Source organism: Seriola aureovittata, chromosome 4 (genome assembly GCF_021018895.1).
Source record: "Seriola aureovittata isolate HTS-2021-v1 ecotype China chromosome 4, ASM2101889v1, whole genome shotgun sequence".
Taxonomy (NCBI): domain Eukaryota; kingdom Metazoa; phylum Chordata; class Actinopteri; order Carangiformes; family Carangidae; genus Seriola; species Seriola aureovittata.
In genome coordinates, this window is record NC_079367.1 from 7,308,644 (window position 1) to 7,327,506 (window position 18,863).

General features: G+C 39.0%; 2 protein-coding genes across 5 annotated transcripts in view; both read right to left on the reverse strand.

Annotated features, from left to right (window-relative positions):
- Positions 1-1,045, reverse strand: part of usp2a (ubiquitin specific peptidase 2a) — a 42,062-nt gene extending 41,017 nt beyond the window's left edge. Inside the window, exon 1 of one of the 3 annotated variants that reach the window (XM_056374492.1) lies at positions 825-1,045. The gene's annotated coding sequence lies outside the window, so the exon portion shown is untranslated. Of the gene's footprint in view, positions 1-136; positions 331-824 lie in introns of those variants that run through there. The other 2 variants (XM_056374490.1, XM_056374493.1) reach the window with 2 other exon arrangements.
- Positions 1,046-1,951: 906 nt separating this feature from the next.
- LOC130168118 (tubulin-specific chaperone cofactor E-like protein) lies at positions 1,952-18,799 on the reverse strand. Of its 2 annotated transcripts, none has more exons than XM_056374710.1 (11): positions 18,696-18,799; positions 17,167-17,293; positions 16,933-17,006; positions 14,142-14,321; positions 13,256-13,395; positions 12,130-12,311; positions 10,686-10,942; positions 9,147-9,273; positions 8,875-8,991; positions 8,661-8,772; positions 1,952-7,686 (listed from the first exon to the last, which is right to left on the reverse strand). In XM_056374710.1, the coding sequence occupies exons 4-11, from the start codon at positions 14,287-14,289 to the stop codon at positions 7,480-7,482; spliced, it is 1,290 nt and encodes a 429-aa protein (XP_056230685.1). In that variant the 5' UTR covers positions 14,290-14,321; positions 16,933-17,006; positions 17,167-17,293; positions 18,696-18,799; the 3' UTR covers positions 1,952-7,479. The 2 variants fall into 2 exon arrangements, with proteins under 2 accessions (XP_056230685.1, XP_056230684.1); XM_056374709.1 differs by having other exon boundaries at positions 16,038-17,006.
- Between the last annotated feature and the right edge of the window lie 64 nt (positions 18,800-18,863).

An 18,863-nucleotide genomic window follows, 5' to 3' on the forward strand; every position in this document is an offset into this window, starting at 1 on the left:
CGTTTGTATTTTCATAACACGTTAAACCACGTTAGATAACCACTCAGACCCCTGGAGCGTAATGGAAGAGGGGCAGGTTTGACAGTGTACTGTCCGTGAAGGGGGCGGAGAAGGGATTGAAGCAGCGAAAACTTACCGTCCCTCAAGTCCCTTGAACTGGCAGGTAGCGAATTGCAAAGTTAATAATGCATCGTTTATTAACACGCCCACACGATTGTTTAGTCCGTGTTACCTCGGCGAATGTCCCGCATCGATTACTAGTTAACTTGCTATCTAGCTAGCTAATTCAACTGTATCTGGGTAGCCAAGACAGCAGCAGCAGCAGTGCGTTCACAGACCGCCCCGCCAAACTGTAGTGTAAGCAAATTGTGGCACTGCTTGCTGGCAAACAACACACATTTCACGGGAAATAGCATCGCCAGGACCTTCATCCTTGCTAGGACACCATTCCTCTCTCAGACATAGCTATACCCGATAGAATAAGCAAGACTTTATTCGACAAAAATGAACTTTTAGGGTTGGTTTAGCCGTTATTCTTCCCCCAGAACACACGCAGGGCAGTTAATGTATCTTAACTGTTGAAATGTGAAATTATATTGAAATAATGAGCTGCTTCACTGTCATATTGTTGCCGAATATTTTGGTGGCTCGTTATGACTTCTAAAATGTGTTAAATTGAGTTCAGTGAGGTATATATTTGTTCCCGGCAACAAGGAAACGTGATATTGTCAGAGCTTGGCAGGAGTTTGGCTTGGGCTTGTATCCATAGGAGAGAACAGCACATATCACTGTTATGCTGGTGTACGGTAACTGCATCCACTCACCCCACAGTTGGAGATCACCCCGATCCAAACGGACGGAGAAACGCCCCCAAATAGTGTCTTTCCAGCTGGTTTTCGCTGCTTTTTAAACCATTAACTGAAGTTGCTGCGATAGGTTACCGATGATCTTGAATCAGAGACTACACCGCCATGGGCTTTAAACAAGACTACGCTGGTATTCAGCCATATTTTCTATCCCCTTGCAGTTGTAGAGTTTCAGCAACCAAGTAACGGTTCTTCTCGCTTTAACGCTGACGTCAGTTCGGTAACAGAGCTAATTTCTGATTGGTTTATACCTCTCTGTTGAGCGTCACTAGCCAGCGCAGAGGAAACGCCTCCTACACCGTTGTCATGGCAATGAACGTAAACATCAGAGATGTCTTTCATTGAAAAAATGCCACGTTCAGGCCCGTGGGAAAGAGGGAAACCTGTTTTTCACCCCAGCTTTGTGGTTGTGGGCTTTGTGGTTTTGATGTGTAAAAATACAGATGGTATTGTAATTTATTCATTTATTCATTTTTGGTGGCTCGTGGCACATGTATAATTATTATATATTACATAATAGATTTTTCATAGTAGTGATAACAAAAATTATGATAATGGATTTAAGTTACCAGTAAATACTTACACAGTTTATAAAAAAGTTAATAAGGAATAAATACCCCCAAGCATAAAGATGAAATAAGTTTATTATGTATTTGTGAAATTAGATTAGTTTTGCTAATATTGTTGCTACAATTGCGAAAAAGACCAATGGTTACTAGAGAGGAATGTGCCCTTTAAAAATGCAGTTAAAGAAATAATGAGAATTACCCTATTTTACTCTATTTGATGATTTTTACCTCTCCTACAATACTCCAGGTCATTATAAGAACATATTTTGCTGCAATAATTGTTGGTTGGGTCAAATATTGAAAGAGATCGCTTAAAAATTAAAATGTCTAAGACTTTTCATATGTTCCAAGTTCCAGCACTCAAGTAGTCATTCATGCTGGAGTGTGTAAGCAACTGCATCAAAGTGAATGAGTCATAAAGTCATACTGCAGTATGAACCGTCTCCACCATGAACCACATCCAGACACCTGATCCAAAGCTGCTGCTGTGAATGAAACAAACCGTCACGCGTTGAGGAGGGAGACTGCCATTTATTACCATTCAGTGATGCATCTTTCTCTATATATATATTAACAAAAGAAAGATGACTCATTCCGTTCCATTTTAATACTTCATATAGGTTACTACAAAAAAAACATTATGCCTTAAATGCCACAGATTATGAACAGTCCAATGTTACATATAGTTGAGTGAACCAATTAGCTTAAATACTGGTGAATAAGTCTGAGCAGGGGTGAAACCTAGGGCATCCTGCACATTTAGTCCAACCAAAATCTATAACACTATAATCAAAGACAAATATAACCTTCTAAGATCCACCTGAGCTCTTGATGCACTACTTTTAGAGGCAGATGACAACTCAAGCAGTGTATTTACGGATATATCCAGAGTAGCAGTGTCTATTTAGATTCACAGGTTTCCATTCAAACAGGATGTTCAGTACTACAGCTGCCAGATGTCTGGTGTTATGTGTTGAGTATTTAAATAAAAACTAGGAAATATGGAGTTTTTCAATGTATGAATTTTCTAACAGAGTGAGAGAGAGAGAGAGATTGTTTCATTAGAGGTATGATGTAAGTTCATCACCATTAGAGAGGTTGTTTTTCTGCTTCTCATTTTTCCAGTTGCTTCTTATAAAATGAAGAGATTACACTGGTTTAGAGAATTACATGACGGGTTATACCTGACTGAATTTAAAAGGAAAAATCAACCCTCAGTTATCAACCCTCGGCTACTTAATTAGTGATTTCCCCTCTTTTTTAAAAGTACTAATTCACTGTCTGGAAGAGAGTTATATACAAAGATTGATACCACTCTTTTCCTGTATGCTAAATATGAGCCAGCAGCCGGTTATCTTAGTTTAGCACAAAAGCTTCAAACAGCTCCGCTCTGTCCGAAACACACAGAGTAAAACTGTCAAATTTAAACTGCAGTTTTTATACAGATTAAATAAATGACATATAACGTGTTCATTAGCATATTTTGCTGCCTTTGGACAGAGCCAAGCAAGTTGTTTTCAGTCTTTATGCTAAGATAAGCTAAGCTAACCATCTCCTAGCTGTAGCTTCATACTTGGCCGCAAAATATGACAGTGGTATCAATCTTCTCTCCCAACCCTTGTCCAAAAAAGCTTATTTTCCAAAATTTCAAAGTATTCCTTTAAATGTGATATTCATCTTTATATTATGTATAAATTAAAAGAAAAAAATGAGTGATTGTCGTGATGACAGCAAATTGAGAATCTTCACAAGGGGACAGACACTTCTGACTCAATCTGAACTGCATCCTTGTGTATTGAAGCTACTGCTGGTGGAATTACTTCTGTACCTCTGCGTCCAAAATGTGAGTCTCCCTGAAGGATTGTTAACTGATAGATAAAAGGCGGCTCTCGAAGGCCTCACAGTTTGATTCATTTAAAACTCAACCTGATGCTCACTGCTGACGGTTTAGCTGAGCAGGGAACATCTGAATATGATCTGCTGTTGTCTATCTGACCTGTATTGAAACCAATAAAAACACAACAGAAGGAAGAAACAAAAAGTACATTGCCAGTCGCTGTTAAAGGGTTAGGGTGGAGTTTCCCTTTAAAGGCCCTGAAAACCTATTTCTCAATCATTTTCTCACTGTGAGTGATGAGGTTGTTGTTTTGTCTGATTTCTTCTCATTGGTTTGACTGGGTGAGTCTAGGAAAAAGGTGATGTCACATATTTGGATCGAACTAAATTTAATGTGATGACATTTGGGTTTTTTTTATGTTGCCACTGTCAATCAAGTCTGATGTGAAACCACACTCGCACAGTCCAGACGAAGCAGATCAGCTGAGTTTTGGGCTGTTAAACTCATAATAAATAATAACTGCGGATGTTTTTAACCCTAACTTTAACTTTGTTGCTTTATTATTCATCAATTTTTAATGTTACAGAGAAATACTTAAAATCTGAAATTAAATTTTCAGGGGCTTTAAGGGCTGTAAAATGGCTTAGCCAATATTTTTTGGCTTGTAGCAGTAAGCAAGAGACACAATAAATAACATCATGACATAATATTCCTAAAAAAGAAAAGAAAATCTTGATGAATTCAACATGTAAACAATAAATTTACATCAAGACTTAAAATATTTTCCTCTGTCTTCATGTAAAACAAAAGTTCCATCAAGTGCATTATTCCATAAGTCTAAGCAGGCAGCATGACCGCTTTCCTCTCAAACACATAAAATCAATAAATAACATGCATACCATTAAAATCACACACCCTGCAAACGGTTGCATACTGCATGTGCTCACTTCAAACAAACCGCACACTGATTAGCACAGACACAATAACGCAACACTCCAGTCCAGACTCGGATGTCGGTGCCCAGCACTGCGCCGCTGCCTCTCTGTGCTGGTGTCTATGGCTGTGGTTCATGCTACACTAACATTTACTCAGCACTACTGGGGATAAACTGGGGAAACAGGTTTGAATATTCTACCTCCTCATTGCTACACCCTTATATTGACTCCTTACTAGTCTAATTATATCACATCCCTTAATGTTCAAGTAGAGCAGTGTGTAACACTAGTAAATAATAATAGTGTTGGAAATATTGTGGCATTTAAATACTTTAAATATTGATACTTTTGAAGGGTAACAACAGTGTTAAAAAGAGGCCAAAGCACAATAAGCTGAGTTTTCTATCAACAGTGAATGAACTGAAGCTGCAGCTCAAACACACATTTGTTTCCAATCAGCCACTAAATGTGAACACTTAATTCTGTGGCTTGGCAAATCAGCTGTTTCTTCAGCTGTAATACTGTGTCAGGAGTCCCTTACTCTGCTAAGTAGCTTGCTATAGGAAAAAAAAAACAATAGCACCAAACATCTAACATCAATGCTCCTCTTATACAAGGTGGAGGCTGCATATTACAATCAATACATACTGTATGCGTTCCACATCACAACGATAATATCCTCTTGAGCTATCTTTGGTGAGAGTATTTCTGTGCAGAATGGACTGAAATGTAAAATACACTTCTGTGTGGGAGATAAAACACTAATGTGGAGGATTAATAGAAGAATAATGTGCAGTTTAAATCGGCCCTCCAGCTATTTAGTATTGTACTTCCATACTGTTGGGGGTCAAAGGTCAAAGTTTAAGCAGCAGAGTCTAAGATATTCTCACTTTTTGTCTCTAGTATGGGTCAAATAAAAAAACTACTGGTTCCTACATTCCCATAATGCAACTGGGTAGCATAGATAACTGTATCTTTTATAAGATACTCCACTACTTGTAAAACAAGTTTTACAAGAAGTGTAAAAAAGTTTAGAGTCTTAAGCCCCTTTAAAGATGCACATAAATGAATTCAGCATCTGTTCAAGTATGATTCTGGATTATAAACTGTACTGACAAAATTATAAATAAGAATTTAAATGTCCGTAAAGCAAGATCGTACGTAAGTAATTAAAGAAATTAAGCAATGGTACTTCTTGTGAAAGAAAAAAATTAAGCACAACTGGACGCTGTCCTCTTAAAATGCACAATAATAATCCGAAACAATAACCAGGGGAACTACTGAAACCATGTTGTTTCCATATTTCATTTAAATGGCCATAAACACACACAAGTTAGTGGAGAACTTGCACACAGAATGTGTTCAACTGAAGTAAGTCCGAATATAAACAATAATATTTCAAATGTGGACATGATGCATTTATACTGCTCCTATGCAAAACATGCATTGTCTTTTAGAGATTGTCTTTTAGGAACCCTGTGTGTGTGTGTGTGTGTGTGTGTGTGTGTGTCACTTCTTAATCTTTATCTAAGACACAGATGAAACCTGCAGGGGGCAGCACACAGCATGACACAACAGCTGCTGTGTGGTAACCTGTTTTATAGTGTTAGATATCTTCAGTTAATGATCACTGCACTCCTCAAGCCATTCTGTCATAAAGTGGTGTCATTTTCCTTTATATCTAAAGTCTCGCTCGACTCAATAATGTGTTTTACTTATTGTTACTTCACTCAGATGTTTGAGCTTCACTGTGCAGAGTTTGACACCGGAAAACTGTTTCCATATTCAACAGCTGAAGGGGCAACAACAATTTCTCTGAGCTCACTTTAGATCTCAGTTTAACACGAGTACGTACGAGATGACTTTGTGACATCACAACGAGCTTGGAGGCCAATCACGGTCCAGTATGCAACCTATACGAGTGTAAAGTGGAAACCTGAAGCCTCCAGTTCATATACACTGGAGACATTTTGTATCCAGTTTATAATGAACATTATTTGCATATTCATAATGGGGGTGGGGTGGGGGGTCTATAAGGCTGTGGCTCTCAAGCTGTGGGGGCGACAAAGGCTGTGTGGATGACCAGGGAAAACTATGGAGTGAAACTAAGTTGAACGAATATGATTTATGTATTTTGCTGATGCTATATTTATTTCACTAGAAATAAATATCGGGGGGGGGGGGGGGGGGGGGGGTGTGTGTGTGTGTGTGTGTTCCACCTGTAAACCGGTAGTGGCGTATTCACTGAGCTGAATTGACGTCTGTGTAGAAGGGAGAGCTGACGCCGCTGTGTTACACGTTATTTAAAATCACACACAGGGGCTTATGATGGCTTTCTTTGATTCAGTGTAAACAAGCAAAGTCTGTGTAACGAGGGGAGCTCTTAACGACAATATACCAGGATCTCTGTCTAAAAGAGGTGATCGTTAATGATTGATAAAAATTGTTTAGCCTCTGAAGGGGGGAAACGTTTGAGAACCACTGCTATTAAGATTTAAAAGAGATGTTGTGTATAGAAAGAATCCCTTTCTCCTTGTGCCAAACACTTTAAATGTGACGTATCATCTTCTAATGTTGCCAATTATCCACAGAAATACTTGAAAAACACCAACTCACAACAAAATAGGCTCAAAAACTGCTAGTTCCCCCCCCAGCTTCTACATTTAGCAGTATTTTAGGCCGGATGTTTCCTTTAACAGACACTGCTCTTCCTGATATTCTGCCTACAGTAAAAGTGCAGATGAGAACAGCAGTCCCTCTCCGTCCAGCAGCACTGCTTCACCACTAATCGGGGTAGCCTTTGCAATAAGTGGGCAAGCCAGTGGTGTTGGATACTTGCCTATGCAGGTGCTATGGTACATGCCGTGTACTAAGAGATAGATCTGCAGCAAAGCTTTGCTGGTAATAGCAGCGCCCTCCCCTCCACTTAAGCTGCAAGCTGACTGCGAGTTGCTCTCTCGGCCTGTTCTCCACCGTGACAGATTTGTGCATTTGCTCCGGTGGACGCCCTCATATAAAGCTGAAATAAATAAAGACACAATACTCTCCAGACTGACTGCTTCTCCAGCCAGAGCCTCCCAGCAGCCCACTGTACTGTCTCCCTGATGGTGTTCACCTCACTTTTAACTTCTCCACTCCAAGAACTGGGCCGCGGATGCTGTTCCGTATGCGTTTTCCAATAATTTTGCAATGTCATTTAACCAATAAATAAATAATCCAATGAATCAATCAATCAAGGAGTCACTCTAATCAGCCAGTTTGATACCCGCTGTTCATTTGGCCTTGGGTACCACCAGTATTTCATCACCGTCTTGGATGCTGTAGGAGTGGAGAGCCCGGGTGTTGTACTTCATCTCCTCTGGACCGAAGGCGCTACACTTGTCGATGTAGTAGATCCTCATGCTGTTGGCGGAGAGCTGCACCACTGTCGTCAGCTGCTTCTTCAGCTCGGCTACTGTCTGGTCCAAACGGATGTTCAGCTGAAACAAAGAGGAACAGTTTCTACATTTTAGGCATTAAACCGACACTTATTTCACAGAGGGCACGCATCAGTTTCTAATTCTGCACAGATGTAAGAAGAACGGTTGATGCAGTAGAAAATATTTATACTGACGGTAAAATGCAAACAATCCCCTGGCCATGAATTAAAGTTCAATAATACACCAATTAATTTCAAATCTCTTCCCAGTCTAAGTATCATTTACCTAAATGTGTCATCGATATCTATTTCAGCAACAGCAAATCTCTAAGTATATCAGACAAAACCATGACAATAATAAGCAATAAAAACATGAAGCTGTGCTGAAACCTATAAACAGTGCACCTCAGATTGCTTCTAAATTTCTGGTATTTCTTAAAATTGCACACAGGACCTAATGGAGGCTCTCAAGGGGAAATTTTAGCAAACTAAAAGCAAAAGTTGTTAATTCAGCATTGAGTTAAGGTCAGAAAAGTTGTTATGATTGGAAGTCAAATATTCAACTTTAAATTACCCTTTCTACAGGAATCACAATTTATATGTTGAAAATGTATCATCATCATGTAACGTTTCATCAATATTGTCTCAATGTGCTAAACTAAAGATTTTAAATGAAATGAGGATCAGAGAACAACAATTTTAGGGGTTTACTGATTTTAGTTTTGTGGCTATTTTACCAATCCATGCTCATGTTAGCAACTACTAGCTGCTCCAAATGTTAGCTTCTACAAGATATATAAAGCTAATGTTGTACTGTTAGGCCGCTAACAAGCTAATAAATAAGAAAATACATCAGACTTAAGCTAATCATTTTCAGAATGATCACATCCAAATCAAAAACAACAAAGGATTGTTATTTTATTTTCAAGTCTATTTAAAGGAGCTATATGTAAATTTTGCTATTGCTCCATAGCCAACATTAGCATTATTTACCAGAACTATTCAGAACAGAAGCTGATTAAATGCTTCACACACCTGTTCCACTTTTTCTTCACAGTGAACCTCCACCTGGGCACGGCAGCGGGGTCGGAGGTCAATCTCGGCAAGTGGTTCCAGCTTCCCGTACTTGGTTACCAGGATGTGATATCTGAGGAGGCACAGAGCCGGTTGCGCGCACACTTACGTGACACAAACACAACACCAGAACATAACCTCTGCAGCTGGAGTTTAGACAGTGTGGGCAGCGTACCTGTAAGGCAGCTCCTCCTCAGGGTAGTCTAAGTGGTAACGGATGAAGAACCTCTCTGCGTCTTCTCTCTCACTATCAGACACAACGCTGCCGTTCAGCAGTGATATTGCAGGAAGCCTGAGGAGAAGCAGCGAAGTAACAGATATTTGTGACACTGTGAACCTCCAACAATTAAGAAATGTCTCATTCAATGTCAAGTGGTGGGAGAAAACAAAACAAAACAACCTCTCCAGCTGCTGTGGAGGAGGTCATTCCTCACTGACGGGACTCACTGTGCTATCATGAGGCTGCGTCGCTCCACGTTGGTGTAGGTCTGCAATAGGGGAATGCCCTGCAGTCGCACCTCCTCCAACTTGGGAAAGAAGTTCAGCTTCTCGATGTCTTCCCATCGGTTTAGACCTGACAAAGCACACAAGGACAAGTCATGCATATGTGTACATACTGTATATAAATCTGTTATCTATTCTCTCTTTTAATTACTCTTAAATCACTTGTCTGCAGCGACGCAGTGACGACTGGAGCGTGTGGAGTGTTGTTTGTGCGTAGGTGTCGTCCTGTGATAGTCGCCTTCTTAAACTGAGTGGAGGAGATCGATAAACAGATCTTATAGTCACTTATAGAACTTTCTGCCCTGATTCCATTATCTGTGGAAGTGAAGGGTCAGTCAACGAGAGAGAGAGAGAGATGCAAACCGAAAGCAGCTGTTACTACGAACCTCCCCCTGCTGTGATTATTGCTCTGATTATTAAATGTAAATAAATAATGCTTTGTTTGTGATGACAGTTTTGTTTAGCTAGCACCTCAGCTAGTAACAACACAGCAGCGAGCCACATGTTCCTTCATTACCATGAACGCACACACTCGTTTATTTCAACTCAATCCTACACACACCGTCCTGCTGCTGTAAATACTCAACAGAGCACCAAATTACATCCCTGTTACAGGGATACACAGTCGTATAAAATATCAACCATTTGTGTGAAATTTTGTCATACGTGCTGTGTGAAATCTTGAGTAATGGCTAAAAAGTGTTCACCGTGACTTTGACCTTTGACCTCCAAGGTCTAATCAGCTCATCCTTGAGTCCTAGTGACTGTTAGTGCCGAACTTGGAGACGTTCTGTCCTGGTGATATTGAGATATCGTGTCCACAAGAACGTACGTACATACGGACAACTCGAAAACAACACACCTCCGGCCTGAAACTATATATCTTGATCCACAGACATGATACAGACAAATGCATGTTTGGTTTTGGTCATTCTTTGTAACTGTTGAAAATATAAAGTAATCGTTTAAGTTTGTCCTATGTTGCAGCCTTTGGTGCCTTATTATTTCCTGTCTCACTGGAGCTTCTAAAAACCCATGAACCAGTGGAATGTGACTTTATCTCAGTCTGTAGTATTTTTTTGTTTTAATAAAAATAATCAGAGACAAAAGAAGGATGTTTTTCTGAGCCTCAGGCGCGGACGCACTGAAGTCGATTTGAACACGTCTTTTCACATGGTCTCTGTTCCCTTCTGCTCTCAACAGGACTCTAAAAATAGATTTGCCACTGATACCGTCCAAAATAGAAACAGTTCCTGAGACAAAAGCTGAGCAGGAATCTGTTGTAATACTCTACAAATAACATAAAGATTTTAGGGTTCAGTGGCATGTTTGCTTGTCCTAATTTTATCAGCTGTCAAGTCACCACATACGAATGCTGATACTGTAACTTGGGATGGTTTCCTGTGTGCTGAAGAATCAGGAGCAAGTCTCCTGCTGAAATGAAACCATCATATGAAACTAAACCAGCCCAGGCCTCCTGACCTGAGTTATGCAGGTTAATGCTGCGGAGGTTGGGGAAGAGCCGTTTCAGGATGTCTTTGTTGTCCTGAATGGAAGCCAAGTTGTTGTTGGCCATGACCAGAGTGTCCAGGCTGGGGAACATGGGGCCAAACTTGCGGACTTCGGCCCAGTCCTGGAGGCTGTTGTCGGTGATGTGAAGCAGGCGCAGGGTGGGGCAGGCCACGCTGGAGGCACTCACACTACTGTACTCATTAAGGCACAGGAACAACTCCTCCAGCCTGAAGGACAACGACAACATCTTTTTACACGATGAACCTAGATTACATAGTTGTAGGTGGCAGTGTTGTTGTTGCTTCTCCTTCAGTCTCAGGGTGGTAATTTAACTTTTTAGGGACCTTGATGTTTAGAAGTGGACGAAGATTATAAAAGAGTGAGTTTGATATAAAAACCAAACAGTTTGGCCACTTCTCTCCCTCCCTTTATATTTGATCAATTATTTATACATCATATTTTAGATTTCATGTCATACTATACTCTCTATTTTGTGTTATAATATATCATTACATTATTTCTCTTATATATTCTTACATTCTTGTATTTCATTTTGTAAATCGTACATATTTGTATTATTTTTATATTTCTATAAGTTTTAATATTTTTATAATTTTAATTTTGTTACTTGTCCTATGATGTCTATTGAACACTGTTAGAGTTTCTTTGATCACATTATTACTTTTATGCTGACACATAAATAAATTGCAGTACATTATGCACACATTATTATACAACACAGATGTAAAATGATTAGTAAACTACACATATAACACCACTGTCTATACTTGGTTCAAATTGCTGTTATATTATAGTTTTTATTTGTATTTCTATCCTTATTTCTTTATCATTATAAACAGTAAAATTGTACCTTTTTCTGTATTTATCTGTGACACCAGAATTCCCTGTTAGAAATCAATAAAGGTTTATCTTATTTCATTTTATATTAAGTTATCTATGTTTTGTCTGGAAGTGAGATGATTACTTTACAGGAAAAAACATGAGAGAAAAATGTATTATTAAGAATTGCTATTTATATATTTAACTCTCTTTCAGTGCCATTATTAAAATAAATAAATAAAAATGTAATATTTCAAATGGATCTGTTCATACTGTGGTCTTTAGATCATCCTGAGTAACAGGGACATTCTTTCTGGAGAGATTTGTTGCTGCTGCTGAGTTCAGGTCTCATTTTTCACTGATCTCACTTCCATTAAATTGAGGTGGTGACTGAGGCAGATATGTTGAAACACAGCTACTGGAGTAAGTGAGAAAATAATGTTTTTTTTAAACATTAAACTAACCATTTATGGTATTAAATTAAGTTTCAATGAATAATGAATTATGAAATAATGAACTTCCTGCTTGGAATTAAAGCCAGCTTATTCTGATCTAAGGTGACAGTTCTTCTTACTCAGGTATCTCCCGAGTGAGCAGCAGCACAGTGTCCCAGGACACCTGAGTGTTGTTGAGGACGAGGCGTCGGACCCGGGAGAAGGCTTCGGCGCACCGCGGCTCCAGGGTCATTCCCGCCAGAGGGTTGGAGCTCAGGTTCAGGAACTCCAGGTTTGGGATGCTGGACACAATTTTACTGATCTGAAAACAACAAGTGTGTTTTTAGATTTTGTCCATTTTGTTGGGTCATTTCCCTGGTAACACTTACAGGATGAGTTTTATTTTATTTTACTTATTGTAAACAAATTACATAAAAAGACTGAAACCAACAGTGCAGAGTCTGTCTCTCAGCTTTCTGACTGCCGTACCCTCTCTGTTACTCTCTGCTCCAAGCACATTGATTCCAACTGAAGACATAAATCTTTAAAAACGGCTCAGTAATTTCATAAAATAGCTGTGCGCTGTAGGTTTTAACATCTGTCTCTCAAATAGGAGGAAATAGTGTTTTTGTTGGGGAATATCAGCTGCAGATTAACACAAATGTAGCGTGGTAGTGAGTATTTCTGGCAGCAGGATAGTGCATGTGAGATGAGACTGAATCATGAGGCAACACGTCACAGACAGGTTTCTGAAGAGCGGTTTTGAGGCTCAGAGGGAGCTGCCCCGCTGTCGCCATCTTGGTAGTTCCTGACTCCGCCTCCTAACTCCTGGCTAATCCAAAAATGGGCAAAGAGGCGGAGTCGAGACTTTGGTGCATGCCGGTTTGTGGCAAGCATACGCTCACTCAAAGAGGCCACACCCTCAATTATGTATGTTAAGTTTAAGCCTTAATAAAATGTAAACGGGTGAGTTATATAAAAATAATATAAAAACAAGGAGGAAATTAGCTAAAGAGACCATAACTGTTTCTGTTTCTTTTTAACATGGGAGTCTATGGGGACTGACTCACTGTTGGAGCCAGACTCTAGTGGTCGTTAGAGGAACTGCAGTTTCTGGCACTTCAGCCCTGGAAGTTGCTGCTTGGTTTTCAACAAAGAATCTCTATATATTTACTTTAGTAGAATCATTTCATTGATGGTTTTGAATTTTTTATCTTTTAATCCTTTATTGGGATTTAACTATTGTAATAAACCCATAAACTGCACCTCATGCCAGTCCTGCAGCTTGTTATGGGACAGGTCCAGCTCCATGACATGGGAACAGAAAGCAGCGATCTCAGCCTGGTCTCCTGCCCTGCTGATCCCACAGCAGTTCAACACCAGCACACTGGGCAGGTTCAGACGGTCTGGAGGTGGGAGAGGAGGGAATTAGTCGAACAGAGGGGAAAAAAGAGGGTTTTCTAGGGTTTTTAAGTTGGGCAATATGTCCTTAAGATTACATGTAATGAGTCAAATAAAGCTGTGATTTATTCAAACAGAAAATTCACTAATCTAAATTAATATAGTCATGTTCTGATGCTACAAACAACGATGAGATAAGAGCCAAGATCCCAGAATAAACTGCAGCAACTGGTATTATTGTGAAGTCTAGTAAGAGAAGACAGGATGCAATCCTGTATTTATGGGTCTAATTTTTCCAACATTAAAAGACCATAATGCATTGCAGTAAGAAGACAAGGGCTGAATCCAAATGTCCGGACTTAACAGGCGTGTCCTCAGGAAGTCTGCGTAGTACTGAGGGCTGTTCAATTCCACAACTCCTCAAGACTGCAGCAGCCAAACACGCTTCTACAAAGTGAACTGAATCAAGGGTCTACATACTTCTGTAAATGAGAGATTTAAGTTAATACATTTGCTGAAATAATTAATAATAATAATTGTATTTTTACTTATTGGTTATCGATTGTACATTTATGGGAAAAATGTTGTCCTGTTCAAATTAAACAGTAAAATGTGAATAAAGTGAAGGGATCTGAATACTTTCTGAAGCCACTTCAAATATAAACAGTCATGGCCGATCCTATGAAGGCTGCAGTGAGGTCATCTGAAAGCGACGTGCCCACATCCATCTGTCCATGTTACGAAGCCTCACCTTTCATAGGGGAACCTTGAGGAGCCACGGTGGGCACAACCACCACCCCCATACCGGGTCCTCTGCGGTATGGGAAGTTCTCTGGACTGTACTTCTCGCTGATCACCTCCACAAAGGTGCGACCATTTTTATACTCCGGTGGCTCCATGGCTCCGTCCCGATGAACAGCCTCCACCTCAGCTGGTCAGCAGCGTGGGAAAGAGACAGACGTGATTGGCTGTCAGCTCGGACATGTTTACAAATCAAGCTATAACTCATGATCATTTTCTTTATCAATAAATCCACTGATTACTGTCTCAAATAATCAATGAATAGTGTGGGCTATAAAACATCAGTAAATAGTGAAAAATGCTCATCATCAATTTATTGATTATCAGAACAAATGTTTCTTCTTCGAATCAACAAAACAATTAATGTCCATGTTCAGTATTTTTCTAGAACTTTGTTTTGGGAGTTTAAACAACTTTAGGTGAAATTACATTACATTCTAAATAATATAGTTAATTCTGACTGCTTCTGCATCAACAAACTGATTATATTAATAATAGATTTGCTGTTTACAAAAAACTAATCAATTAATCAACCAATCATAGCAGCTCCTGCTCAGACTGCCTTACATCATTGGTTGAAAGTCAGACTAAAGGCTTATTGCTCATAGTGCCATGGTTTTCTTTCAAAAGAGAGAGATCAAAACAAAAACTACCATATTTAACATGAACCAAAACATTTGCTGCTCTAATTTTTCATTATATAATGTAATGAGGATCACTTAAAACACATTTTAAAAGTTTTTAAGTTTTTCTTTTTTTGAGTTCTAATATATATATATACATGGAATTAGACAGTTCATCTAAAAATTTTACATCTAACAAATGTCTGCAAATTCATGTTAAATGAAGTCAAAATTAAATATATTGTTAGAATGTAATGTAAAAACAAAGTTCCAGAAAAATACTGAGGACATAAATTGATTTTCTGCTCTGATTTTTCATTATATAATGAACTGAGGATCACTCAAAAATGCATTTTAGGTTTTTTTTAAATTTATTTATTTTTAACATTTTTCGAAAAAAAACCCAAAAACAAACATACATGGCGTAAAGACACCATGAGAAATGAAAACAGTTTTACAGATTTTACATTTAACTATGCAAAATCTGATGTAATCTTCTTCCACGCTAAAAACCCAAACTACAAAAACATTACTATCAAGCTATAACTGATCAATTTGACACTAGCTGGCAAACGTTTCTGGTGCTAGCTGTGTGAAGTCTGATAAATCAGTTTGGTCTGATCATTTAAAAACTCTTGATGTGTGGAGTTAGAAAACATGTGATCTTACCAGACCTCTGTAGCCCGCTCCTCATCTCTGCCTGAAGCTAGCAGGCTAGCTACATTAGCCGCTATACTAGCATAACATACCAGAATCTCTGACAACTGCCAGTGTAGGAATTGCATTCTGGGTAACGTAGGATCCAGGTTTTGACAAGAAAGAACAATGTGTGAAATAATAAAGATGTTTTTTCTGTGATCTTACCAGACCTCTGTAGCCCTCTCCTTGAAGCTAACAGGCTAGCTACATTAGCCACTATACAAACATAACGCATCAGAATCTCTGATAACTGCCAGTGGTGGAATTGAATTGTGGGTAACGTAGGAGCCAGGTTTTGACCAGAAAGAAGAATGTTTTTCTGTTTTTTTGTTTTGTTTTGTTTTTAATGTCCAACATGATGCTAAATGCTAAATCGATGGCTACATTTTTCTCACTGTAAGTTTGTGGCTGAAAATCATGATTATTTTCATTATTAATTAATTAATCCATTAGATTTTTGATTGATCAATTAAAGTTTCAGAGAATAGTGAAGTGAAATAATGAACAAAGCAGCAAATACTCACAACAAAGAGGCTGGAACCAGAGCGTACCCGGCATATTTCTGCTTGACAACCAGCTTCATCTACCATCTACCAATTAATCCACTGTTGTAAATTAATTTTAAGACCATATTTTATCACTAAACAATTTCATTTTCTCACTTCTAGTCTGGACAAATCAGTCATTCAAACAAAAACATATGTTCCAAGTAGAACAAAACACTCTTTACACCCACATTAGAGGAAGAGAACAGCTGATGGTTCAAAGCTGTCCAGCCTGATAAATGTCTGCGTGTCTTTTTAAGAGAGTCAGAAAATGATAGTGGAAGCAGGGAGGGACACAAGGAGGTGTCCTCAGCTCTTTATCAGCAAACCACAGAGACACTGTCCCATTTAAATCTTCCTGAATTTGCCTGATGGAGAGAAACATGAAAGCTGATCTTTCTGCTGAACTTGAAAAAAAAAAAAAGAAAAACGTGACGAGGGACCTTATGACCCCGACGTATCACTTAAGTTTCTATAATTAAAATGACGAGTGTCTGTGAGTCTTAAAACGCTCGGTGGGCAGAGCCTCGCTGTGGAATCTGCTGCAGGGAAGCATAAATTATGTAGTGGTTTTTGCTGAAATAAAAAAATAAAAGGATCTTGTTACAATATCTTATTTGACTAAAAATGGGCTGCAGTAAATTGTGGTAACGTATGAAAGCAATTTGTTACTCTTCATCGAATGAATCACGTTATTTGCTTTGATGCTGCAGTAATTTATTTATTTTTTATACATAAGATACACATTTGTTAGGTGTCTGACCGGGTGTCCTGTTTGAGAGAAGTCATATCTGTTTTTTTGTTTTTTTTAAGTCTCTGTTATCTCCAACTGTACATGGTCACAGTTCAGAAGTTACGACAGAAAGTGTCTTACCTGAAGAGACGTCCCCCTTGATTTGACCAATGTCTCTGCTCACCGTCTTCTTCTTTTTCTGTGCTGATGATGGCCTGTCAAAGAAATCAGGAGAAGCCTGATCCACTGAGGCATGTTTGTTCATTCAATTTAAGTGCAATTGAAAACGGAAAAGTAAAAACTTGTACACAAGACAAGGCTGTCCGGTTGGGAGATTAAAGACAGGTTCTACAGCTTCTGTGAGTGTTGTCTTACTCCAGAGTGGCTGCTCGGGCTGACAGGCGTCCCCAGAAGAAATGCTGGAGCCTCTTTGGTCAGTTGTCAGGATTTGGTCTGTGCAGGCCAGCAGAGGCAGGACTTGGGAGGCGCTCACCACATGACACTGGAGAACAAACAAGGTCAAAGAGCAGTTTCTGCTGGTTTTCTTCCTGGTTATTCAACTGCCAATATCAACAGAACTAAAGGAAGCACAAGTGTTTCCCAACAAGGCTTAAGATAAGACAATTATCTGTCACTGACAGTATAAATATGATCAATGGTTGGTGTTTTGAGGGTGAAGGGAACCACGCCGAACGCCGTTAAGAAATCAGTCAATTTAGCATTTCTTCACTTGTGGGTAAAAGTACAGATTAAAACAGTTTGCAAAACACGATGGAAACGATTGAGCGTGATGTTCTCAAAAATTCGGCATAATCTTTATGACAGAGAAATACTTATATAATCTAAATTTCAACTTTTTCAACTGTGGTTTACCACTAATCCCCTCGTTGTCAGTGGGTGAAAAATGATCGTTGCAACAAAAGACGAACCGACTACAAAAGTTGGGATTTTACTGCAACACGTCCTACTTTTTCTCTTAGATATACCCCGAATTAAAGTGTAACTATTGATGATTCCTAAAAGATATTAAGTGGTGTTGTTACGTTATACATCCGCCAATATGACTCAAGCAACTATAAAGTGACATATTTTGGATGGAGTCAGGCTGTTTTTACGGGGAGCCCGCAAAACCAAACGCCCTTGAAAAATCCCGTAATTTTATACTTCTTTGCTTATAAGTAAATATACACTTCGACTAGTTTGTAAACTATGCAAACATGAGATTCAGCATTAAGTTCTTATGGATTTGGCATATTCCCTTTCTACAAAACAAAAGTTATAAAGCAAAATTTTTACTTTTTTTTCGTGCCTTACCAGCTGCTGCCCCTCATCAGGTCACATCGATTAGGTGAAAAATGATCCTGGCAACAACAGGCAGACCCGTCATAAAAGTTAATTTTTTACAGCTATAGGTTTTTCTTCTTCTATGAGATTTATGCCGAGTTAATGTATAACTCTCAGTGATGAGTAAAATGTTTATAGTGGTATTGTAGCTTTATACATAGGCCGATAAGGCACATAAATCAAAGAATTGACAGATTTGTGAATGGAGTTTGGTTATTTTTATTAGACCGTGCAGAGCTAAACCCGTACGCACAATAACAACACTTTTCCATTACACCTCCAGCTACAGAGAACAATTTATAATTTGGGGGATTATAAGTGCAAAATGCCTTTTAGTTGACAGTCGTGCAGTGTCCAGTCCAGACTCGGCATCAGTGAGTCTGACCCCCAGCAGCATCAGCAGCAGAAGCAGCAGCAGAAGCAGCAGCAGCTCGATGGAGCCGGAGATGGATTACAGATGGCAGCGATATAAATACACTCTCAGTTATCACCAGCTAATGACAGCGCGCCAAGACACCGTGTCCAACACTGATAAAATGGCAGGTTATCTTTCTACATACCTTTAATGTCTACTTTGAATTTCCCTTGTTGATGAAAACAACCAGCTGTCATTTTGCTCACCCCTACATCCCGGAAGTGACGTCGCTTGATAGCTGAAAACGAGTTTCCCCCTTTTAAATTAAAAAAAAAAAAATGTAATTACTTCCTTTTAAGTAGCAAAAAAAAAT

Coding starts and splice junctions, on each gene's coding strand:
- LOC130168118 (XM_056374709.1), bottom strand. CDS start 16,071: ATGCCGGGTACGCTCTGGTTCCAGCCTCTTTGTT. Junction 14,322..16,037: donor CTGGTTCCAGCCTCTTTGTT/GTGAGTATTTGC, acceptor GCTGCTGACCAG/CTGAGGTGGAGGCTGTTCAT. Junction 8,773..8,874: donor GAGGAGGAGCTGCCTTACAG/GTACGCTGCCCA, acceptor GTGCCTCCTCAG/ATATCACATCCTGGTAACCA.